The sequence below is a fragment of the Ursus americanus genome, chromosome 20 (assembly GCF_024610735.1).
Source record: "Ursus americanus isolate L20-20 chromosome 20, mUrsAme1.1.p, whole genome shotgun sequence".
NCBI lineage: Eukaryota > Metazoa > Chordata > Mammalia > Carnivora > Ursidae > Ursus > Ursus americanus.
In genome coordinates this window covers 45,347,203-45,372,089 of record NC_142146.1, presented here as the reverse complement: position 1 = coordinate 45,372,089, position 24,887 = coordinate 45,347,203, and the positions used below count along the sequence as shown (strand labels likewise).

At 37.3% G+C, this 24,887-nt stretch overlaps 1 protein-coding gene across 1 annotated transcript; it reads right to left on the bottom strand.

Moving 5' to 3' along the window:
• Nucleotides 1-209: 209 nt before the first annotated feature.
• On the bottom strand, nt 210-21,925 carry SELENOT (selenoprotein T). The gene is made up of 6 exons (XM_045812730.2): nt 21,683-21,925; nt 6,053-6,163; nt 5,380-5,506; nt 3,239-3,326; nt 1,141-1,294; nt 210-664 (listed from the first exon to the last, which is right to left on the bottom strand). The coding sequence occupies exons 1-5, from the start codon at nt 21,817-21,819 to the stop codon at nt 1,170-1,172; spliced, it is 588 nt and encodes a 195-aa protein (XP_045668686.1). The 5' UTR covers nt 21,820-21,925; the 3' UTR covers nt 210-664; nt 1,141-1,169.
• Nucleotides 21,926-24,887: the final 2,962 nt, after the last annotated feature.

Sequence of the window (24,887 nt, the reverse complement as noted above, 5' to 3'; positions counted from 1 at the left end):
TGGTCAAGGCAAGACACTTGAACTACATAACAGTATTTAAAAAGCAGTTGGTCTTTTAGTAATTCTCTGGTAATCACACACACACACACACGCACATACACACAAATTGGTAGAGTACTCTGGATATACGATTTCCCCCCATAATCTCGTATAATGCACTGTTCACAATCTGCAGTATTTTGAAAACTATATAAATTGGACATGACCAAATTAAAGATGCCTGATAAACTCTTATAAAGTATTTGGGAACTTCGGCTGTATTCCCAAAAAGATCAATTTTAAACTATAAAAAAGGAAAATTCATATAAAACCACAACAGATTTAACAGACATCTTTGAAAAGAAAGTCAAACTGTAACTCAATTTTCTACTTTTCCAAATGTGACTAAGGAAAAAAAGGTACAAGTGGTAATGTCTACACTTTTTAAAAACTGTTAACTGAGTGGATTTGGGGAAGAAAAAAAAGCTATACAGTATTATTGCACTCCACGAATGTGCAGAATTCCAGAATGTGCCAGCACTGAAAAACTGTCTTGCATTGAGGTTTTTCAAGAGGTACAACGAGCCTGCCAAGAAAGCATCTGGTCTGTACTAACAGCTTGCTGTCTTCAGTACAGGCCTTCATAATGTCAGTCACGCTGCTCTTGCAAAAAATCCCTTAATGTCTGAAAGAAAAAAGAACATTTCATTTCAAAATTCACCTTATAAAATTAACTCATTGATAAGAACTGAGAACATCTCTGCTATGCAAAAGTTAACTAACATTCACCTCTCTGTGTTTACACACATTTGCTTATAAATTTTCTATCTCGAATATGTTAAAAGAATCTGAATGTTAAAAAAAGATATGTATATAAATAATCTAGCATAATATACCAACTCTATTAGGAGTTCCAGTCAAAAAAAATGATGTTACAGGCCCAGCTACTAAGCCTTGAAGATAAAATTAGTAGCACAACCTTACCTTATTTCGTCAGGTCCAAATACTCTTGATCACTTTATAAATTTTAATAAAGAAAACATCCATCTATTAAATCTTAAATTGGGAACTCAAGTGGTACTATATGGAATATCTAGGATTTTGCTGATTTGTGATAAGAATGATGCCTATAAATGATTACTGTATTTTTAAACTACTTACAAAAGAGTTTACAGTGCTGATAGGTGGGGCTATGATCGATGATGTGGGATTGAATCCATATGCACATTGAGCTTCATTTCATTGTCAAGAATTTGAACAAGCTGTTGCATGGATGGGAGGTGACCAGATTCTAGCTTGGACCACACAGGCACATCTGTAATAAAAATAAACAGTACCACCCCTTAAAAGTAGAGTCTATAATAAATGTTCATTTCACAAGTATTTATTGTCTATATATACAGCTGGGGATACAGAAGCAAATCAGAGAATTACCCTTCTTGCTGCTATGGAGTTTACATTCCAGTAGGGGAGATACAAAAAGCACTATACAAATAGCTACAAATCACAATTCTATGCTAAGAATTAAAACTAGAGGGGTGCCTGGGTGGCGCAGTCGTTAAGCGTCTGCCTTTGGCTCAGGGCGTGATCCCGGCATTCTGGGATCGAGCCCCACATCAGGCTCCTCCGCTATGAGCCTGCTTCTTCCTCTCCAGCTCCCCCTGCTTGTGTTCCCTCTCTCGCTGGCTGTCTCTATCTCTGTCAAATAAATAAATAAAATCTTAAAAAAAAATTAAAACTAGAAGATGCTGAGGGACATAGGAGGCTAGAAAGGAGCCTCTGTACTTATTATTATTAAAAGTGAGAGGTATCACTAAAATTGAAAAATACTGTCCTTAAAAGTGAGAGCTTAAATACAGGAGAAGACGGGCACAAAGAAACTGGAGAGGCAAGCAGGGACTAGATCAGGGTCAACAAACTATAAAGCGCCAGACAGTAAACATTTTCAGCTTGGGAAGACATACAGTCCATCACAGCTGTTCAACTCTAATTGTAGTCTGAAAGAAACAACAGGCAATACATAAATGAGTGGGCACAGCTGCGCTCCAATAAAATTTTATTTTAAAAAAAGGCAGCTGGGGGTGCCTGGGTGGCACAGCGGTTAAGCGTCTGCCTTCGGCTCAGGGCGTGATCCCAGGGTCCTGGGATTGAGCCCCACGTCAGGCTCCTCTGCGGGGAGCCTGCTTCTTCCTCTCCCACTCCCCCTGCTTGTGTTCCCTCTCTCGCTGGCTGTCTCTCTCTCTGTCAAATAAATAAAAAATCTTTAAAAAAAAAAAGGCAGCTGGACATAGGGTCCACATGGCCATGGTCTGCCAGTCCTGACACCACATCAAGCAGGGCGTTTTGGGTGTATTAAATGTTCCGGTCTTTATCTTGAGGACAAAGTAAAGCCACTTAATGAACTTGATGCAGGGAAGCAGGGAGATGAAAATGATGTGCATTAAAAAAAAAAAAAAAATCACTCTACTGTTTGGAGCTGGTATCAGCAGACTTTTCTGTAAGAAGCCAGGTAATAAATATTTAAGGCTTTACGGCTTAAGAGAAAATCAAAGATATCACATAGGTACTTACATAACCAAATAAATTTCCACAAATTTTTCATTGATGAAACTCAAAACTTTAGGTATAAACACTCAAATTTGAATTTCATATAATTTCCATGTGTCATAAAATAGTCTTTTGATTTTTTGTAACCATTAAAAAAATTTAAAAACTACTGTTAACTCATAGGCCATATCTGACAACCTCTAGTTTAGAGAATGTATTAGAGGGTAACAAAATAATTGGGGCTTGGACTACTGTAATTGTGATAAAGATAAACAAATAGAACTCTGAGAAATGTAGAAGGAGAATTAAGAATCAGACTTGGTAATCCATTAGACATGGAGAGTAAGGGAGAAATTGAGGTTATTCCAGCTTTCTGACATAGGCAACTGGGTAGAATGATAATGGTGCCATTATAAATAAATGAGCAATGCCAGGGAAGGAGCAAACTGGAGTACACGGGAATTGCAGGAAGCAGAGGTAATCCACAGTTTGGGAGTAGTTGAAGATTCCCAGGTATAGCACCTCGAAGAGAGATTCAGAGCTCTTATAGAGTTATACATTCAGAGGTCATCATATGGATATAATTCTCAAGCTAGGGGAGGTGAGGACCACATAAAGTGATAGTTTTGCATACTACGAAAAACAGAAAGGCCCAGTGATCATTACAAATCATTTAAAATGTGTTACAGAATGCAAACTATTCAGAACCCACCATTCAAAGTTATCTCAAATGCACCTGTTGACATACACTGGTTCTCAATCATGTTGCTCAAGAAGAAAACCATCATACATGCATAGACCTAAAAGAGAATATAAATAAGTACCGCAGGCAAAGTTATTTTAAGGGCAAAACATTACAACTGAAGACACAGTAATCTTTTAAATATAGAGTCTCATTTTTATTTGGTAACAGCTGTTTTTAAATCTACTTTAAAAGTTTCTATACAGGGGTAGGGGCTCCTGGGTGGCTCAGTCAGTTAAGTGTCCGACTCTTGGTTTCGGCTCAGGTCATGATCTCAGGGTAATGGGTTGTGGTATCAAGTCCCATGTGGGCTCTGCACTCAGCGCGGAACCTGAGATTCTTTCCCCTCCCTTTTCCTCCCCCTGCTCTTTCACTCTCTCTTTCTCTCTCAAATAAATAAATAAATAAAATCTTTAAAAAAAAAGTTTCTATGCAGACTACTATTGCTATTCTGTATGTTCCAGTAACATACACAGAACAAGGAAAATGCAACATTAATTCATAGCTTTATACACATTGAAGAATACATATTCATAATGTAGAGACAGAATTTCTAGAGATTTCATAATAGCCTTAATAAGTTAAACAAAAGAATACCAGCAGAAGAAGGGTTTATTTCACCATTTTTATAATATAAGGTGTGAATTCACAAGAGACTAGTGATGCAATAATCAGCAACTCCATGTATACAACCTGTCCAAGTTCCAAACAAATCATTTGAAGTCAAATAAGAAAAAAGTAGATTAGAAAGCACTAGCATATTAAATGATATGTGCTCCCCCTTTGAAGGCAAATCTCTACCTACCCTTTCAAAAGAGACTAGACGTTCCTTTGTGGACAGAAAGGTTTTCATTTAACAAAATCACCTGACTAAAAAACAGGATGTAATGAGGATGTCAATTCACAGCAAGTTATTTCAAAAAAGTGAATAAAAATGCCCATAGCGAGTGAGAAAAAGCTCTCCTCCCAGTCCCACTTGAGCTAGGTGGGCTTTGATTTCATAGAGGTTACCCTCGCATTTGGGAACATTAAGTCTATTTTCATGGGAACAATACACAAGGAAGTGTCATGAAAGCTTTAGCTTTCAAGTACATTCCTCTTCCACAGATTAACAATGTTATATGTCTTCACAAGTAAAATGCACTGAAGTTGGAATCAACAGAATTAATAAATATAACACAAAACGTTATGTGTACTTAACTTTCAATTCATAATCTTAGGCATATCAATCTTACGAATAATGGGTAGAGACACAGTTCAGTAAGAGGTAGCACCTGACGATGCTTATGTTAAGATGCCTTGCCTGTTACTGGAAATAAGTGGTTCCCTAAGAAAAAGCAGCACAGGTATGCAGGAGTCCACTGAAGGTGGTTTCAGCCTAGAACTAAAGAACAAGACCAGAGAGAGGACTCCAAAACAGAATACTTCTTACAAGCAACCTAAGCAATCTCATCCACGAGAGAAATAGAATTAGTCCCATTCCTCACAGCAGAAAGACAGGCCCTCTAGAAAATGAAAGAAATCTGAAAGGAATGTATGCCACAGCAAGACCCTACAAAGGAAAAAAGAAATAGCACAAGATTCATATATCTATATCTCTCTCTACACACACACACACACACAGAAGAGTCAAAGGACAAATAATAAAAACAAAATTTTAATAAGAATAATCTGTGGAAATGTCATTTTTAATGTGGATACTCATTATCACCCATAAAAGTTAGTATAAAAGGCCTACATTATGTGTATATTATGTTTTGTTGGATATGATTTGACCTAATCTACAAAATCAATATTAGGTATTAAATTATTTTGTGCCCAGTTTCTACTAGCCACACCTCCCTATCCTTCAAATAGTAAAAAGATAAGACCCAATCATTCTTAATATAGCATTATAAAAACTAAGGCCAAGAAAAAAAAAATCACAAACAAAAAACTGAGGCCAAGAAAGGTTAAGTGCCATGCCCAAAGATTAAAAAGTGACTGAAGCTGAAATAATACAAGTGAACAGGTGAATCAGCAACAAGTACTTAAAAAACCAAATAATCCATTAAAATATTTTCACTGACAACCTAAAAACCTACAACTATCAAAACTATTAGGTTACATACCTTATTTTCTTGGCCCCACTGCCAGATGCTAGGAGCTTGCATGCCAAAGAAAGCAAAAGGATCCTTGCCAACAATTATTAAGCCTATTAATACTAGTTTGAAGACTGACAGGAAAGATGCTATGTGTCTATTGAAAGAAAAAAAAAAATTCATCAGAAGCCACAATTTCTCACCTAATTCGAAACTTCATAACTCAGGTATATGTGTATAGACATTTTCTAGACACCAAATCTAAAGGTTACTAATTAATTACAAGTAGTGAAAAAGACAGTAACCAAAGTTTATTGTGGAGTTTTAAAACAAATATGTTTAATATCTTAATCAATCAAAAATTAACTTGTAAAATTATATAGCATTAGCCTTTACAATTATTATTTTAACAGTACAGAATTTCATATCATTGACTTTGTATAAAAATTTGGGAGTTCTTGGTCTGTTTCCACAGTAAAAATTATATAAGAAAACACATCCTTAGAAGGTTGTCACCTCTGAAATAATCCTCCTCTTTTCCTTCTTACAGAAAAATTCTTCCATATTCGGATCAAAGAAACTTGCCACTTATAAAACACTGTTCTCTGTTTACTGTAACCAACTAAGAAATTATAATAACCAAGAAAAGTTAATTGAGCCAATTCACAAAACTTTACTCAAAAAAGTAAAAAAATTCACTTACCTATATATGGGTTGAGGGAGGTAATTTTCTCCTTCAATGCGGATGTCTGGGTACCGCTGGCTTATAACCCGCATGTACTCCTCAAACACCCGCCTATAACCTCAGGAAACACTGCAGAAAAATAAAAGTGCTTCTGTTAAGTGACTTAGAATACCTTACACTTATTTTGCATTTATACAAAACCTAAAAATTGCCAAGATGAAAAAAGTGTTTCTCACAGTGACAAAGTAGTAACAACCCATGCTGGATGATGGCAACACGGAGGTTTGTCCACTAATTTCACATATTTAAACTGCCTCCCCACCATGCATATTCATCTATTAGAACATTAAACTTCATAGATCTGGATTATTGTTGGGCAGCAGCAAATACCTATTCATGTATGCCAGCATATTTTGAGCTCTCAGATCAACTCGCTTTTTGCAGGGGTATCAATGAATATACTGAAATGAAACCAACTCTTATACATCTGAAATAGGGGCTTTCAAAAGTGGGGCACAGAGATCTTAAAAAATACCAAGGCATGAGACATGAAAACTTTGGTTCTTATTCCTATTCTGCCCCTAACTGGGCAACCATGCCTGCTCAATCACAGTAAAGGGAACTTAAAGAACTCTTACATCCCTTCTGACTCTAAAATTTGCTTCTACTTTGCAAAGGAAAACAAAGATTGGGAAGACAATTTTCAGCAGTATGACAGCAATCTATAACATTACTCCAGAAATTAAGTCAACAGCATCAAATATCTCCATTAAAATTTTTGAACAACTATAGTGCGGATATATGTTTCCCCAGCAAGAAAAGGGGAAAAGGCCACCAGAGTGCATATATACGGGGAGGATACACTGAAAACTTTAAGACACCGATGAAAAAAACTGAAGACAAAAATAAAAGATATCTTGTGTTCATGGAGTTCATGGATCAGAATTCATATTGTTAAAATGTCCACACTACCAAAGGCAATTTACAGGTTCAATGCAATCCCTGTCAAAATTCCAGTGGCATTTTTCACAGAACTAGAACAAACAATCCTACAGTTTGTATGGAACCACAAAAAACCCAGAATAGCCATAGCAATCTTGAGAAGGAAGAACAAAGCTGGAGGCACCATGCTTCCTTATGTCAAACTATATTACAAAGCTACAGTAATCAAAATTATATAGTAGTAGCACAAAAACAGACACATAGATCAATGGGACAGAATCAAGAGCTCAGTAATAAATCCACACAAATATGGTCAATTAATTTACAACAAAGGAGCCAAGACTGCAGAAAGGATAGTCTCTTTAACAAATGGTGTTGGGGAAACTGTCACCAACATGAAAAGAATGAAAATGGACCAACTATCTCCCATATCATACACAAAAATCAACTCAAAATGGATTGAAGACTTAAACGTAAGACCTGAAACCATAAGCCTCCTAGAAGAAAACACAGAGGGTAAGCACCTTGACATTGTCTTGGCAATGATTTTGTGGATATGACCATAAAAGCAAAGGTATCAAAAGCAAAATAAACAAGTGGGACTACATCAAACTAAAAAGCTTCTGCATAGCAAAGGAACCCATCAACAAAATAAACAGGCAACCTACAGAATGGGAGAAAATATTTGCAAATTAGATACCTGACAAAGGGGGTTAATATCCAAAATGTAAAGGAACCCATACAACTCAATAGCCAAAAGTCAATAAGCTGACTAAAAATGGGCAAAAGGACCTGAACAGACACTTTTCCAAAGATGACATAAAAATGGCCAACAGATACACGAAAAAGTGCTCCCTAGGATGCCTATCATCAAAAACACAAGAGATAATAAGTGTTGGCAAGGATGTAGACAAAAGGGAATCCTTGTGCACTGTTGGTGGGAATGTAAATGGTGCAGCCATTATGGAAAACATTTTGGAAATTCTTCAAAAAATTAAACATAGAACTACCATATGATCTAGCAATCCCAATTCTAGATACACCCAAAAGAAATTAAATCGCTCTCTTTAAGAGGTATCTGCAACCCCATGTTCATTTTAGCATTACTTGCAATGTCCATAGACAGACGAATGGATAAAGAAAATGTGGTATAAATACACATAGGAATATCATTCAGCAAAAAAAATCCTACCATTTGCAACAATATGGATGAAATTTGACCGCATTATGCTAAGTGATATAAATCAGACAGAGAAACACAAATTGTATAATCTCATTTTACATGGAATCTAAGAAAAGCCAAGCTCAGAGACATGGAGAGCAGACTGGTGGCTGCCAGGGGCTGTGGAATAGGCAAAATGGGGAGATGTTGGTGGAAGGATACAAACCTCCAATTGTAAAACAAATTCTAGGGATCTAATTCACAGCAAGGTGACTGTAGCTAACAATATTGTAGTGTACACTTGAAAGTTGCTAAAAGAATAAATATTAGATGTTCTCACCCAATAAAAAAAGGTAATTATATGAGGTGATGGATGTGTTAACACTTACTGTGAATCATTTCACAATACACATGTATATGAACTCATCACCTTAAATATACATCATTTCTATTTGTCAACCATAGTTCAATAACGCTGAGAGAAAAAAAGGAGGTGGTACCACCAAATCAACAGAAGAGCTTACAAATTCAGGTAAGATTGTTAAGCACTTAACTACATTAAATTTTAAGTTAAGGAACACACAAAGCAAGGAAAGTACAGAGGAAGCAGAATCAGTAACTAAGTAATAGTAACGTAAAACCTAAGGTGCCAGCTTTGTTGATCACACTGTCATCAAGGAAAAACATACCAACCCCCAGCATCAGGTTTATATCTGGCAGGGTATAACAGTCCAAATATTAGTAGATCTCAATTTAAGAAAACTCACTTTTCGGGGGGAAAAAAGGAGGGAGTAAGAGAGAGAAAGAGAGAGAGTCACCAGTTTTCTTTACAATTAATACTTCCTCTACATTTAGAATAAACATTTCACAAGAGATTAAGTCCCTAAAAAGTATGAAATTTTTGCAAAGGGAAACAAATCTCTACAGCTAAATACTTAAAAGAACTTCGAATTTCCACATATTTTGTTTAGTAAACATTCACCTTATCTAATATTTTATTATTACTGTTGTTAGAGTTACCAAATTGTAGTATTTTGTCACAATTACTTTCTGTATAAGAAAATTTTTAATGTTGCTTTTGTTTTGAGGATATTACAAAAAATAATACCTATATGCCTAACTACCTTGAAACCAAGAAATGGCAACTGATTTCAATGCCCTCAAGCTTGCATCAGTGTTTACAATGGAGTTAATTACTTAAAATGATGTTCTCTAACTTTTAATGAAATATTGTGAGAGCTAGAGACAAAGTTAATTGAGTTAAAACTTTTTTTAGAGATGAAGGGGGAAATATGCAGCCCAAAGAGATGAAGTGACTTTTCCACGGTTACACATCCATATATACTACTTACTAATTCACTCACTCAAATCCTTACTGAAAGCCTACTGCATGTCAAGCACTATATCAGACATTGGGTATGTAGTGATGAGTGATACAGATGTGGTCCCTGCCTTTAGTCAGGGCTGAGAGACTACAACATGGACTTTGTGATAGACCTTTCCACTAGACCGCAATAAAACAGTTAGATGATGCAAGAGCTATTCTTCCCTTTGTCCAGGAAATAGGTTCCCTTTGGCCAAAATGCCACAAGTAAGTACCCACACAGTTGACCTCTTGACAGCAGAGATCTCTGAGGTTCTTCTATGATGAAGACCTAGAGATCCTTCCTCTGGGAGAACTAAAAACCTGTGGGCCCCCAGAAGTCCCTCATATCTGCGCTGGGAGTTCCAATCCTTTGCCAGGGGAAGCCCTAAGAGGCCCAGCTAGAGAGGTGTACCTATGTGCAGGCAACACTTCGGGTCAGATTCCTCCTAGTCACCTACTTTTCTGGCTACTGTGCTCAGAAGTCTAGCTCCAGCCTCCATTCTCCCAGTCCCAAGTCTTCAGTATGGTCTTAGACCTTTGGACCAAACTCCAAATGGAATCAGCCCATAATCTTGAAATCCAAAAAGGACTTTAAAACTGTACCCTTTTTCAAATTTGCAGTTATAAAACGTGTAAATCATGAGGATGGAATGTACAGCACAGTCACTATAGTTAATAGCATATGGCATATTTGAGAGGAGCTAGGAGAGTGGATGTTAAAAGTTCTCATCACAAGAAAAAAATGTGTGACTCTATGGTGATCGCTGTTAACTGGGCTTGTAGTGGCAATCATTTTGAACTACAAATACTGAATCTTTATGTTGTACAACTAAAACTAATATGTCAATTATACCTCAACAAAAAAACAAAAACAAAACAAAAAACCTGTACCGATTTTACTTCTGAAAGATGAAGTTTACAATACTGACACAACGTACTTTTAGACAAGTTTACTTACATTTAAGTAACCTTTCCTATCATTGCCTTCAGAATTGTGAAGAAAACCTAAGGAGCTTTTTTCCTATATAATTATTTTCCTCAAATCAATTTTCCTCTTTTGAAATAGCAATCTCTACTGCTGACAGACGTTTTCCAAAACGAAACATACCTAATGTTTACTGAGGTGGACAAAATGTGAAATTCAAGGCACACATGCTGAGGAGCCAGGCATTTCCACTTCTACTACCACACCCAGCTCTTTCAACTTACTTCATTCTTTCTGGGTGCGTGAGTGAAACTATGGCGGCCAGTATACCCCCAACACATAAACAGGGCAACATGCTAAAACCACGCTGCAGCAGCTGCCTCTGCCTCTGCCTCTGCCCTGGGACCAATGGTCCTTAAGAAGGACATTTGAACTTTGGAATCTTAACGTTGAGTCCTAATCACTTTGCAAATCTCTAGTAATATGGAAATATCTCACTATATAGAGTCAACTTTTGCAATGGCTCACTTTAAAATATTTTTCACAGTACTTTTCTAAAAGAAAAAACTTGCATACAGATCAGATGATCTATGTGAGAGGACACTTAAGAAATAAAGACAATGCCTTGTCTATGCTATTTCAAACAGATGCTGTGCTTTTCTGAGTCCATCATGTTTTCAGTGTCCCGATTCATGATGCCAACCAGCCCCCTTCTCCCCTTTCTATATTTACGTCTGCCCCTAACTGTAGTCAAATGCTTAGATCAAACTTGCGCCCATCACAAACCCCAATCTCTCACATCTTCTTACTAAAAGAAAACAGGGCAAAATTTCAGATATCTATGAAAAAAATATTCAAGATTTCTACTTTTAGCATCTCTTGAATTCACCTTCCCGTTTTATTTACAATAACCTCCTCTCCAACTGTCCTTTCACCCACACACAGGATTGGATCCTGTTTACATAATGAAACCAACCCCTTGCCATCGTTGACAGTCCAGAAAAATGCAAACCTTTCAAAAGAAGGCTTGAGCTCCCTCTCTAAAAGCTAAGAAATGGGATTTTAAAAATTGACTATATCCATAAAGGTGAACGTTTAACATGTTTAATCTTTCAAAGGACTGAGAAGACAAGTGAATCTTCAGAGAAACAGAAAGATAAAGTACCTTTTACTGAGTACAGATGTGAACCAGGGAAGAGTGCATGACGTCTTCTCCAACTCTCCAGTTTTCCATTTTAGTTCATCTTAAGGCCCTGCTGCATCCCTGCCATTGTGTTCTAAGACTATTCTCTCAATAATTTTAAAATACATCTCCAAATGTATTGTTCAAACCAGTTCAAAAAGGTTTCTGCTACTTGCGTCCCAATAATTTCAACTAATATTTCTCGCACACTATACCAGGAAAATCAGGAAGATATTTTGTAAATCTGTACTTTCTAATTGTCTACAGCATTGCTCAGTCCAACAGCTCACTGATCACTGAAAGCTGTGTTTTTAGATAAAATCTTTACCTCTCTGTTTTCTGATTATAGATGAAGTACTACAATAATCAACGTTTGTCTGGCGCATCACCTGCTCCAAGATTTCAGGAATGAAGTCTGCAGCATGTGCTATAAATCACACAAGAAACAAGGTATTCAGGGAGTGAAAAATAGACTAAAGTGATAAATATTTTTAAAAATAGAAACAGGAGGGCTTACACACTTCAAAGATCACAATGTGGCCCAGAATTTGCTCAGTTTTTTAAGAAGCTGCAAAAGCAGCACTGAAGAGGTATCAGCGTGTCAGATGAAGGAACAGTATCATATGACATCCAGTGATTTCTCTTCCAGCTACCTCAACTCTTGCAACACTACAGTGGCCACCACAGTAAAAACACATACATGAAATATGCCTAAAGTAGCTTCTAAGATTCCTGGCTTCTTTACTAAGTGTATTCCAAAGATGTGACAAACCTAAAATTTGATTAGTAATCTCTTTTTATTCTCTTCATTCTTTTGTCTTATTCTTGAGGTCACTATCTTCTAGTTTCTCCACACCTTTGGCATACCATTTCAGGAATTCTTTTGCTAAAGAGTATTCCACCAAAAATTTATAAACTGCTTAGTTCCTTCAGCTCTTCCTGGGGAAAGCATTTTATCTGTTTACTCTGGAAAACACTTATTAATAGATTTATAAGGTATACGATCACTCAATAAAGATGACTTGATTAAAGCATTCAAGAAATGGTGACAACTACATTTTGCAGAATTCTTTGTTTCATCTTAAAATACTTCACATATGATGCCGAGCTTTTATTCTTTTCAATACATTTTTTAATTAGATGTATGATTCACATGCCACAGAACTCACCCTCAGTGCATTTTTGTAAGTTGCTAAAGAGTCTGATAAAAAAATACACTGTGTTCTATGCTGAGTCAATGGCCACACTGAAGAAGTCTCTGGGCTGCTTTATTGCTTTCTTATTTGACATATATATTTATTTACCTGTTGGTTGTAGACTGATTTCACATGACATTAGAATAAACTCAATAAAGAAGCCAGGAATCTTAGAAAACCACCAACAGGATAATGCAGTTGTAATAATAAGTAAGGGTGTGTCAGATATCACAGCAGCAGAAAGAGGACTGGCAGTGGCACAATGAATTCTGGAAGCTTAGCCCCACCGGTAGAGGCATGGAGGCTAGGCCAAGAGTGTTACTGATAAGAGTTATGTTCAAAACTGAAGTTTTACATTATTACATTCTATGCCTAACAGCTACCAAATTTGAACAGAAGCCAACCAGGTAAAAACCTACCAGAAATGAACAATAATTAGGTGATATCTATCTATACTCCAGTTAGGAATATAAAGGGGGGGGCCACAGGGAGGGCAGTTAGGTTATTTGACGGCAAACCACAGTGGACTATAGCAGGTAGTCAATAAATATTCACTGATGACAGTCAAAAGAGATAGAACCTAGAACAAGAGGAAGCAAAACAGACAAAAACCTATGCCTTTTTGGTGCAGGCAATATTCTAATGGAGAGAGTAAACTGGTAATAGTCTACTTAAGAGGATACAGTTCATCAATTGATAATATCTGCAGCTGTTTCTCTTGTTTTGAGAAACAGGGAGAAGAAACAGAAAAAAAAAAAACACTTGAGGGACTACGGAAAATGTCATAAAATGAAAATAAAGAAACAGCAAACAGAAAGAAGTCAAAATAAGAGCCTACATCCAAAAATATTCTACAAGAAGCAGAAGGATAAGGAGAGGTAAGGAAGTGATGAGGTTGTGGAATATAGGTGAGGTTCAGTGGGGTGGAGTCTGGAGCCAACGACCAAGAAAGAATTCTTGAGGCGTCTTTGGTACAAAATGGTCGTTTATTAAAGCACGGGGACAGGACCCGTGGGCAGAAAGAGCTGCTGCACCAGGGTTGTGAGGAATGGCCCATTATATACCCTCAAGTTGGGAGGGGGTTAGGGATAGCGTTAAGTCTCTAAGGAATTTTGGAAGCAAGGTTTCCAGGACCTTGAGGGGGCTAGCTATTTTTGGGAAAAGGTCATTTATTACCGTCTAATAAAACCTTAGTCATGAGACCTTCAGATGTGTATCGATGGGCCATATGCTTGGGGGATGATTGCCAATATGTATTTTGGGGGGGGGGTTTAGAGATAAAAGGAAGTTTCCAAAGGAATTTTTATACATTAAAGTAGACTTATAGAATCTTGGTGGAGGGGAGAGGGTCAGGCTAGGACTGCCTTTGGCCCTTAGCAAAGTATTAACATCGAGGCAGCTGAGTTCCTAGAGGAACATCACTGTGCCTGTTTCAAGGACTTGTCAATGGGCTGTCGGTAGTAAGTAAGGAAATTTAATTGTGTCTACACACATTCCCTTCTGGAGGCTAGGTTACTGATAGCTTTGTTCTTGTAAATTGCTAAGACGTTTGTAAACTGAGGGAGACTCAAGTCTTGCAAGATTGTGGTTAACTGTTTCTTTGTCCTTTAGGGCAGCCAGGAGTGCCTGAGGAATGTCACATACATCCCTTGGGGGGGGGGGGGAATTGCAGGGTGTCAGCTTCTGCTTTGTCCTCAGCTTGCCTTCCGTTCCCTCTTCAGAAGCACTACAAGAAATCTCAAAACCGAAAAGCAGAATCAAAAAATATTTTGAGGCACAAATATATATGAGGCCCTAAAAAAAACTGATGGGTAGAAAACTGAGCAAGTGATAGAAGATAATAAAAATTGCAGAAGATCTGAATACTATCATTAGCAGATTTCACAGATCTATCAGCTTTATTTTCAATAAGAGAAACCCCTGATAGCCCAAAGAACATCTGCAACAGCTGATCACGTTACATCACAAAGAAAGCCCAGTAAGTAAAAATAGCCAATGTCATATACTGATTACAGTAGAATAAACTAGAAATTTTTAACCTGCTTAAGATCTTCTAGGAGTATTAACTAATTTAACAATGTCAAATTTTAAATGTAATACCCTTTGACATAATCATAATATTGTACTTCTGTGAATTTAGTTTACAGAAATTATTGGACAAGTATACAACATATTTGAGGATATTTACCTTAGCAAAGTAATTTTGTGAAAAATCAGGATCAACCTAAGCGTTAACCAATAAGGCACTGGTTAAATAAATTAAGGAACACTCATCTTTCATAATAGTATGCCTGCTGACGCATATCTGTATTTACTGACACTGAACGGTAAATGATGGAGGGGAAGGAAAATTAAAAAAAAAAAAGAATACAACTATGAACATGATCACTTCTGTAAAATTACATAATACAGTATATGTGAGCAGAGTTGTCTTGAAGGAGGTTCTTCAAAATGTTAGTAGAGGGCTACAAGGATTTTTTACTTGTGTATACTTATGAGGGGAGAGCAATATATGTGACCCCAAAATATGCCACTTTGGCATGTGACTTATTTTGAGCTGAAGGCAATTTAGACCAAAGGGACTCCAAAAAAAAAAAAAACAAAAACAAAAACAAAAAACCAACCAAACAAACAAAAACAAAAAAACTCACTTAACTTCCTTAACTACTTAAAAGAATTTGGATAGGCCCAAACAGAAAGCTATTATCAGGGGTAACTTTTTATCTGAAACAGTAGTGTGGCAGGACAAACATGTATTTAACCAAACATCTGCTCTTCTTATTGTGCAGTGAATTACCCTCCTCCCCTTTGAAGCCCCAGACTCCATTCTGTTCCTTAGCTCAGGATATTATATAAGCCTCAATTGCCCAATTTGTTCTGGACTCTCGTATTTTTTATAGGGCTCTCATAAGTATGTAATTGAATGTTTTTCTCCTGTTCATCTGTCTTACGTCATTTTGATTAATAGACCAGCCAAAAGAACCTACAAGGGTAGAATAAAAATGTTTCCTCCCCTACACTTTTTAAATTATTTTTACAAGAAACCTGCATTATTTTTATAGCCAGAAAGCTAATTTCATTTTTTTAAAAGATGAAAGTCTCAGAGTAAAGTTTTCAAAGGTTTACCAAAGTTCTCATCACAACATTAAAGACAATAAAAATAACACAGTACAATGGAACTTCATAAATGATAGCATTTATGCTGTGCTAGTTTTTAATCGATTATCTGACTCTGGCTTTATTTCCTGTCCCTTCCCCCTTCTCTGTGCTGAGTCAGGCTTCATTTACATATGATCTTCCATTACTTATAAAGCTCTTTCTCCACATCTCCTGGTGCTTTTCCCATACCCTTCAAGATTTCATTTTCTCCTCTCAAAGCCATCCAACTCTCCCTGAATAACCTTTCTTTCCACTAGGTTTTTAAAGCCTTCCATTATGACCTTTTTTAGAACACGTGAACAGACAGAATGCTTTACTATAATATTGTTTAACATGTCTCTGTTTCTCCCACCAGAGACAATGGGTTTTCAAACATTACTGTAAAACACTAATATTTATCTTCCTAAATATTGGACAAAGGGGAAAATAAGTGGCATGTAAAAAAAAGGCATAAAAAACAAGGACTCGATTTCATCAGCAGTTCTTGCTAAAACCCACACGGCAAGATTTCTTCCTCACCAATCCTAGGCTGCACCCCAATCAAGGTAAGATATGGGAAAACATGACTTGATTTCCCTTTCTGGAAAGGAGGAAAGGTGACAGAAATGAAACACATATGTGTGCTTTCATTTTTTGCCTTGAAGCTTCCTACAGTATAAAGCAGTAACAGAATTATTAGACGTAACTGGAATGCAACCAACATCATCATGTTACAGATGAACAAGTTGAGAGCTAAGAGATTCAATAATTTCCGGAAAGTCATTCAGAAGAGGCAGATCAAATAAGAATCTGGGCCTCCAAACTGTTAGTCCAGCAAATGCCGTTTTCCAGTAACTATACTATTCAAAATTTATGAGGTTATCTTGGTATTTCCAAATGATACATTCAATTTGATTTCCACCACTTACCTTAATGGCAAATGGTAAGGAAAGAATGTTGCAATTTTTCTGTAAGAGGAGATAAAACCTTTAAAACCATTCATATTTTACCTACCTCTAAAAGCTTTGGACTAAAGTACTTTGTTCATTATTAAGTAGAAACCACTATTCTGTGTACATTATTCAGTTAGATACTGCAGTTTTTTGTTTAAATAGTAAAAAACAAAGCAAAAGGTGACTAAGTTCTATGTAATTACAGAAACTTAAAAAATCTAACATAGTGATAGGTGTAGCAGCCAGCATTTTATTTGTTCTCTAGTAACACTCCATTAGTACTCTTCTATCTGGATTAATTTACTACTCCTTTATTTCAATGATTCTAAGAAGTACATTTCTCCTATTTAGCATCTTTTTGAAAAATCAGGATTTATCTTATAATCATTTCTGTGTCACAGACTAAATGGCAGTATTTTTCTCCCTCTGAGTGGTATGTAAAATAATGGTGTATCTTATAATCCATCATATATTAGGTTTGGTGAAATACAGTAACTGGTATTTAAGTTTTTAGTTTTAGGGACGCCTGCGTGGCTTAGCGGGTTAAGCGTCTGTCTGCCTTTGGCTCAGGTCATGATCCCAGGGTCCTGGGATTGAGTCTGCATCAGGCTCCTTGCTCAGCAGGGAGTCTGCTTCTCCCTCTGCCTAACGCTCCCCCTGCTTGTGCTCTTTCTTTCCCTGACAAATAAACAAAATCTTTAAAATAAATAAATAAAAGTAAAAAAATAAGTTTTTAGTTTTAGTTACTATGGCTATTTTGGGGAGATGAAAATTTCTTTGTAGGATATTCCCCTGTTATTGTTTTAAAAACTCAGGATTCCTCCCATTCCTTCCCATTAAAAAGAAAAAAAAATCCATAAAATTTGTCTCCTTTGTTTATCATTCTAGTGAATGGCACAGCACCACTCCAGAACTCAGGAGCCATCTTTGACACCTCTCACTCCATACCTCCTCTCCTTCCCCCAAAATATGTAACCCATCACCAAAACCACAAAATTTATCTCCTAAAGATCCGTTAAACCTGTTCCTTTACATTCTACTTCTACCACCACCACTGTATTCCAAGCTCCATCATCTCTCACCTGGGTCCACCTAAATGGTTTCCCCATATCTATTCTTTGTCCCCTCTAATGTCTTTTCCCAGTGAGGCTAACTGATCTTTCCTTATGGCCTGCCAGATCTTCCACGATCTGTGCCACCTTCTCTTTGGTCTTTGAGGACAGTAGCCTTGGCCTCCTTAAACAATTATGTTCTCTTTACTACCAAGGCCACTGACCGTGTTATTCCCATAGCTTGAAAGCTCTCCAGCAATAAATCGTATCCTTTAGATCTCAGTTCAAAGTTGATTTCCTCATGGAAACCCTCCCTAATGCCCTGACTAGGTCTCTCTCCTACCACATAACCTTTCCTTTACAGCACTTAACTGTAATTTTATATGTTGTCTATGGATTAATGACTGCCTTTCCACTCTTGCCTATGATGTCTATGAGAAAACTGAATTGAATTCCAAGCACCAAAGTGCCTGCACAGAGTAGGTGCTCAAATATTTGAATATGCAAATATAAGTCTACAGTAACTAACATGGCCTTTAAGACTCAGAATTTCTCAGATTTCTTCAATTCGGCCTTTTACTAATCTCAGTAAGTATCAACAACCAAATTAGCCTTAGGTCTTTATTTTCTTGCCTCCATATCATGAAAGCAAAGGCTGAGTTTGTATAAATTTAAATAAAAATCTGTTCTTGGAGTAGTTGTTTCATTTACCTCTGAAAAATACTTTTAGAAGTTGGCTGCCCTAAAATTATAACAGTGGATTCTTAAATTAACAAAAATTGGAAAATTCTGTATTCTGCTTATGCTTTGAAATCTTATCTTTAATCTACTATTCGTAGTGAATCAATTGTTAAATATCCAAATAAGGATTAACTGTAAAGAGCTGTCGCCAGTACGCTCTTTAAACTACAACAACTGATTAAATGCTGTAGGTCTGACTACATGTTAAATCTCATACATGGAGAAAATAAAACATGCATACAAACACCATGCCAAACAGCACCTGTCAGTATACATTTACACATAAAATGCATTTTTTCATAAAAATCACAAGAAAGGAAAATGTTACAAGGGAACTTTGCTTTAAGCTCTGATTAGAGAACTTCATTTTTCTTGTGTTCAATGTTTAAACATCCAAATAAGCAGGATAAATTTTTCCCCTAAATAGGAGTCAATGTCATCAAACTCATCTAATTCTATTGCTCCATCAAGTGACATAAACCAAAGACTTAGGCGTGTAATGCAATACTGTGCACTTCTGGAAGCTTCATGGGGGACCATATCTATATTGTTCACCATGGTATCTTTAGCCCCTGGCACAAGCAGGTACTGAATGAATATTTATTGAAAAAATACATGAATATAGAACAGGAAAGTTTGTTTTAAGCTATTTTCACACTCTCTCCCTTTAATTCCATTTGTGTATTGTGCTGCTATCTTGTTCTAGTAGCCATTATAAAAATGGTATAATTAATAGATGATATATTGAGCTACCGTTAAACAAAGAGCACTCATAAAATAATAAAGGACAAAAGCGATTGAAAGGAAGGCAAAAATAATTCTCTCCTTTGTTCACAGAGGTAATTAAAAAACCCTGCATTTTATAGCACTCAGATTTCAAATAGAATTAAAAGAATTTTCACATTTGTTTTAGCTTCCTCTTCTTTCCCAAACTCGCAAATGAATGTCCAAGAGATTCTACCAAAACCAGACACCCAATATTAAATTTACTATATACAGATTAATCTCTGGGGGAAAAAGTAACAAACAACAAGCTAAATTTACCTGTATATGGAGGGTATACTAATAAAATTATTTCCTATCTACGAATAAAAAACAAAACAAAACTGAAGAACTTTTGTATGTAATATGCTCCAGGTTACTGCAAAAGACAACTCTCATCAGACTTTCCTGATAAGTTTGTGCTTACAGGGGGAAAAAAAAGAAGAGGAAAAGAAAAAATGAAAGAGAAATTACGTATCAGAAACTCAACTGAAGTATTTAAGACTTTTTAAAAAGTTTAATTGAAGAACTAAATGCCCTTCCCTATATTTGTTCACACACTTGGAAAACTTTATTATGAACATCCTCAGTGGAAGGTACACTTGTTAAATTATTGTGACAAGTATTCCATTAGAAGCAATTATAAAAGAAGAGTAATTTGGAAAAGCACAAGTGAAACCAAGATGTGCAAATGTAGGAAACAGAAAAATTACATAACTTGGAAAATGCAGTCTTTTTTAAACTACTTACATCCACAGCACCACAATCCTTAACAATAATTATAGGGTGAAAAATGACAGACGCTTTCTAATTAAAAATATATATATATATGCAAAAAATCAGAAAGATCAAGTCATGAACTCCTGTTTACAGTATTATATGAAAATGATAATATGCTGGCCACATAGCAATACAGGGAGTTCTGTTTTTGTTTTTGTTTTAGTCAGGAGGAAAGTGCAAAGTTTTTTATAGTTTTCACTCCAAAAATAAAGCCTCACCGTCTCACTTTCTGACTCTAAGGCTTACTTAAAGTCTTTTTAAAATTTTAAATATTTGCTTACTCTTTAAAGGATAAGCAAAAACTAGTTGGGTACATAGGAAATCTAACCTTTAGTACGCTTAAATAAATACATAAAGTTTTAAAAAACCATTTTAACTGCATTACAGCCAACACCAATACCCCAAAGTATCAGCACTCTGAAAATTTACCGATCTGACCATCCAATCTTGAAAAAATGTCATCTTTTGTGATACAGGATTCTAATTTCTACAGTTTTACAATTTTAGTTTGCCTTTCAACTCTTCCCCCAACCCCACCTACTTTATTACATGCATCACTGCTCAGGTTTTAACACTTAACCAGGTAACGACAAAATCACTTATAGAACAAAGTCCAAAACTGCTGGGGTTTTTTCTGGTTTAGGGTTTTTTTTTTCTTTTTGTCTGTTTCTCTGAATGCACAGGAGATTTGAAAGGCAGCAAAGAAAAGACATGCCAGTACAGACAACTCCTGGGAGGCGGGTGTAAGGGGGTTTGGGGGAAAAGATAAGAGTTGTCTGGAAGTGAACCCTTGTCAGAAGAGCAACGTGCTCCTTTTTAAAGACATTTTGGAAATTGCAAACTGAGAATGAGCCTCCCTGGACCTCTCCTCGCCCTCCGGCTGTCAGAATCCCCACTCCCTCATTCAACAGTCACCCCGGGAGGTCCTGGAGAAGAGGCGTCGGTCAGTCGCGGGTCTCCTCCAACAAGCCAAATTCAGCGAGGGGCAGCGAGGGCGCCTGGCATACCCCTGGGAAAGGGGAGAGGAAAGGGGCACCGGGTGGCAAACACTCGAGCTCCTCCGCCGAGGCTGCGCCGACTCATGCCCACCTCCGCAGGCAGCCGGGGTGGCCATGGCGTGACGCCGCCGACCGGTCCTCCGTACTGACAAGTGTCCCCACGTCTTCGCCTTTCAGTATTTAACCTTTTCGTGCCCTCCTTCCCCACTCCCACCATTCTAGGAGGCAGAAAAGAATTGAGCCAAGTGAACGGTTATGCTTGCAGGAAAGAAGGGCGGCCTGGCAGTCCCGGGAAGGAGCCCGGAGAAGGCAAGCTGCGGAAGGCTGCTGGCGCCGTTCTTCCGGGCCGGGGCAGGTTCAGCCCGCTAGGCCGCGAAACCGGCGCCTCGCGTAGCGACAGGGGCCTCGCAGAGGTGCGGCGGCGTTGCCGGGGCCCGGCGGCATACTCACCAAATCTGGAACTTGAGCAGCGGCCCCGTGGCGTACTGCATCTTTAATCTTTTGCTAGGCACGCCGCCCAGGTTGGCCGAGGCATCGCTCCGGATCACCGCCGACGCCGCCACCAGGAGAACTAGCAGAATCCTCATCTTAATCGAGCCAGCCACTTCGGCCGCGCTCAAACTGAGACTGCAGCCAGCCCAAGGCCGAGCGGGAGCTGCGAGCAGCTCCCCAACGCGCAGGCGCGATCCGCCAAGGTCGGGGAGGGAAGCAGAAATGCGCCTGCGCAGGCCGGCGCCAACGCACGCTCTGGGAGTCAGAGCTGACCTGTTTCACTGTCCTGACCCACCATCTTGGATGTGTGCAGAGACTGGGATGGAGTGAGTTGGGTAGGGAGGAACGAAGTAGTTGGTAGAATGTCAGAGGAGCCTTAATCATAGCACATGTGGGTTCTACATACAATTTCACTTAATTCAAACAGTGCTCTGCCCGAGACACTCAGGAGCACCCATTTAGCAGCCTTGATGCAGGTGTGGGAGATAAAAGAGAAAGCCCCAGCCTTCCTAAAGGTTAATGCTTCAGTCTTTTTGAGTGCCATACTACGGCTTTTTCTTTGATCTTACAATATTGCTCTCTCCTAAAAGAATGAATATTTTTAAAAAGACTTTTGGAAAATTTCGGTCATGTAGAGGAGTAGAATAATTACCTTACTCATTAACAACCTTGAACAATTACTGGCATTTTGACAGTCTTGATTGTAGCTCTAACCTGTTCTTCCCCCAGGGATGCAAATATCAGACATCCTATTATTTCATTTGCAGGTATTTAAACATGTATGTCTAGAAAATAACTAGCCTTTGGGGAAGAAAAGAAAAATCTGACGATGAGCCCCTTATTCCACCTTAAAAAAAAAACACAAAAAAAACAAATCAGTAATTCTTTAATACCACATATCCAGTATTCAAATGTCTTCTGTCTTAATAAATGTTTTTCTGAAATCAGACCAAAGTAAAATCCATTGACATTGGTTGATAGGTCTTTTAGTTTCTGTCAGAGCATTTAAAAACAAGAAAATACCAGAAATTGAGAAGTTTCATTTATCATATATTGTAGCAAAGGGGAACACACACCACTGGGAACCAAGGCGAGTCTCAGAAAGATGGTATTAGAAAGACCCTTATAGTACATGGGCTTCAACTGGGTGATTTGGGGAAGAGTGTTGGGAGTTGCAATGGAAAATCTGATCATACTTTTCAAAGTCTCAGTATTAATAAATATAGGTCATTCTGGATCATTTATCCCAGGTATTTCGATAATGAAGTACATCAAATATGAGTTTGAGGAACAGTGGCAAAGGAAATTCTCAATAAGTGTGTGCCCATAGTTTCTTATATCTAATAGCTCAAATGCAGCACATGATCGAATTTTTTTTCTAATTTAAGGATGCAGTGGGAGTCTGAAAACATTCCGCAGCTGTTAATTCCAGTTCACTTAGACTTTAAGTGACTAATATAAATTTTATATATCTTAGCACAAAAGGAACCGCAAAACCAAAATCAAACTTTTTTCAGTAATCACACTGATGGCAATACTATTTTTTTGTATTATTATTCTAAGACTGCTGCATGTAATGTGGGATAAAGTAAATGAGTGATTATATTGGTGTCAATGGGAATGGAAACTTGCAGTTGGAGAAAGGAAATAGACTTAAATTAATGTGTTAAGAAATACATCATGAGGAAGTGGATAAGAGTACAAGAATTTTTTAAATTAAGAAATCTATCAGAATCCTTTGCAATAATGGATTAGAGAAGACACATCATATGATCATTTCCATAGAATTTGATAAAATTAAAATCATTTATTATAAAAATTCTCAATGAGTTAGAAGGAAATTTCCTTAACCTGATAAAAGTTATCTAACAAAAAAATGCAGATATCATACTTAACTTGAAACATTAGAATCCCAAGAAATTCCCAGTTCAGTCAGAAACAGGTCAAGTATACCCACATTCACTGCTCCTGTTCAGCATTGTGCTCAATTGTACAATTGTGCACTGTACCTAGCAAATTTAATAAGATAAGAAAAAGAATTAGAACATGTAAGGACTGCAAAGAAAGAAACAAAACTGCACTGTTTGTAAACAATGTAATTATATACATAGAAAACCAAAAAGAACCTACAAATTCGGTGTCCAGGAAGGTTGCTAGATGCAAGTTCAATTTTAAAAAATCACTAGTTATCTTTCATCAATAGTTAGAAAATGTAGTGTTTAAAAAAGTGTATCTCTTAACAATATTTTCTAGAATAAATCTACATGAAATGTGCAAACCTCTACAAAGAAAAGTATAAACCTTTCTACTAACGCGCCAAGGCAAATTCACTGAGCCTTCGCTGCACTGTGGCCCTTAAGCACTGAGAACTGACCTCTTTACTTAGTCATCATATTTCATTGTAATCAGTTAGTACTATGTCACTCTCTTCTGCTCTTAGCTGAGTTTGGCAAGGGTAGGGACTGTCATTTATCCTTGTAGCCCAGGTGACCATGGAGTTTTTGTAATATTACAATGAGAATAAAATGAAAACAAACACTATCAAGCTACTGTTTATCAAGTGTCTACTATATACAAGGTGCTGTTAAGGGCTTTACCCATATTATTTTTATTCATATCCTCTTAGAAATGAATGGGAAGCAAGAATGAGAATGTAGGTAGGGCAGATTGTGGAAGGTCTTAAATGCCAGGCTAAGCAGTTTGAATTTTTTTACTATAAAAAATGGGAGCCATTAGAGATTGGTGGCATTATCAAAGCACTATCTTCGGAAGACAGATGTGGTAACTGTATGAGTAAAGATTGAAGTAACAACTATCTAAAGGAAAGGAGTCATATACAACAGGAAGAAAGTTAACAAAAAGCAGTTATTGTAAACCACTGGCATAGTGCAAAACTAGGGCACAAGGAATAATTAGAGTTGGTGGGTTTTTGGTCTTAAAGAAGGTCATGAATGGGTAAGAAAATATTTCAAGTGGGACCAATAAGATGCAAAAGTAGGGGCATCTGGCTGGCTCAGTCTGTAGAACATGTGACTCTCGATCTTGGGGTTATAAGTTTGAGCCTTATGTTGGGTGTAGAGATTACTTTAAAATCTTAGGCCTGTACATGGGGCACCTGGCTGGCTCAGTCGGTAAAGCATGTGACTCTTGATCTTGGGGTCAT